Source organism: Octodon degus, unplaced genomic scaffold, assembly GCF_000260255.1.
Source record: "Octodon degus isolate 3935 unplaced genomic scaffold, OctDeg1.0 scaffold00039, whole genome shotgun sequence".
Lineage (NCBI taxonomy): Eukaryota > Metazoa > Chordata > Mammalia > Rodentia > Octodontidae > Octodon > Octodon degus.
The window spans coordinates 9,220,957-9,221,971 of NW_004524615.1; the positions used below are offsets into that span (position 1 = coordinate 9,220,957).

The window sequence follows — 1,015 nt, forward strand, 5'->3', positions numbered from 1 at the left end:
TTTTAAAGCTTACCATTAATTCAAAATAAAAGGGTGTTTTGGTTTGTTTTCTAAAAGCTGAAGTTTCACCTGCTTCAGCTAGAGCACCCTCTCCCTATAAACAGCAGAGAACAGCACGGGAGGGAGGCCAGGGCCCCCTCCATGTCACAGGTGCTGTCACCTCCCCTTGCCACCTGGTCCCTGTTGCTAAGAGGTGAGCACTGGGCTAAGCTACAGGACTGAAGATGTAGACAGCACCTACCATCAGATTCGCTTTCTTCAGAGTCTGTTTCTAGCGGCTCCAAGGACTCCGGACCCGAAATGAACACCTGGCCTGTGAGCCCACTTTTCTCCCGCTCTTCCATAGCTTTCAGGAGATTCCCAAGCTCCTTCACACTACACGGCCCTGGGTTTGCTAAGTCAGCGATTCCTGCCGAGGGGATGCTTGCTGTGCTCCTTTCTTGTAAAATCTCAGTCCTGGTGACTCTCGAAGCAGGGCTCTGTTCAGCCTCTGTGTCCTCGTCACTTGAATGAGCAGAAGCACACGGCCTCCCAGACAGGCTGAGGTCTGCCTGCGGCTCCAGCTCTCTGCTGGGCACTTCGGGCCCTGATTCAGAGCTCACGCTTGGGGGAGCCACCATCGGGGCTTCCCTGCCTCTGAGGGGTCTGGGGGAATCACTGTGTGGACTCTCGATGGGTCCCAAAGACAGAGCACCTCTGCTCCCCCTGATGACAGACTCTGCCCAGGTCTGAGCGGCCTCGTTTGCCACAGGAGCAAGTGACGCTGGCTTTCCTGGAATGTGAGATTCAGCACCTTGATGCCAGACAGTGCTCAACCCTCCAGCTGGGTCTGTCCTCTCTGTCCTGCCACCGCTGCTGGCCACGGGCTCCTCTGCAAAGTCCTCGCTGCTGGCGGGCTGAACTTCAGCCCCCAGGGCACCTTCTCCGCCTCTCACTTCAGGCCCTGCCTCTGGCTCCCCACTGGGACTCTCCCCAGCCTGCTCCGCCACCTGCTCACCGCCCCCCACATGTGGCT

General features: G+C 57.6%; 1 protein-coding gene across 1 annotated transcript in view; it reads right to left on the reverse strand.

Moving 5' to 3' along the window:
• Ercc5 (ERCC excision repair 5, endonuclease) overlaps positions 1-1,015 on the reverse strand; it is a 35,223-nt gene that overhangs the window by 17,230 nt on the left and 16,978 nt on the right. Inside the window, exon 8 of the mRNA XM_023715191.1 lies at positions 242-1,013. Coding sequence (XP_023570959.1) covers positions 242-1,013 — 772 coding nt within the window. The remainder of the gene's footprint in view (positions 1-241; positions 1,014-1,015) is intronic.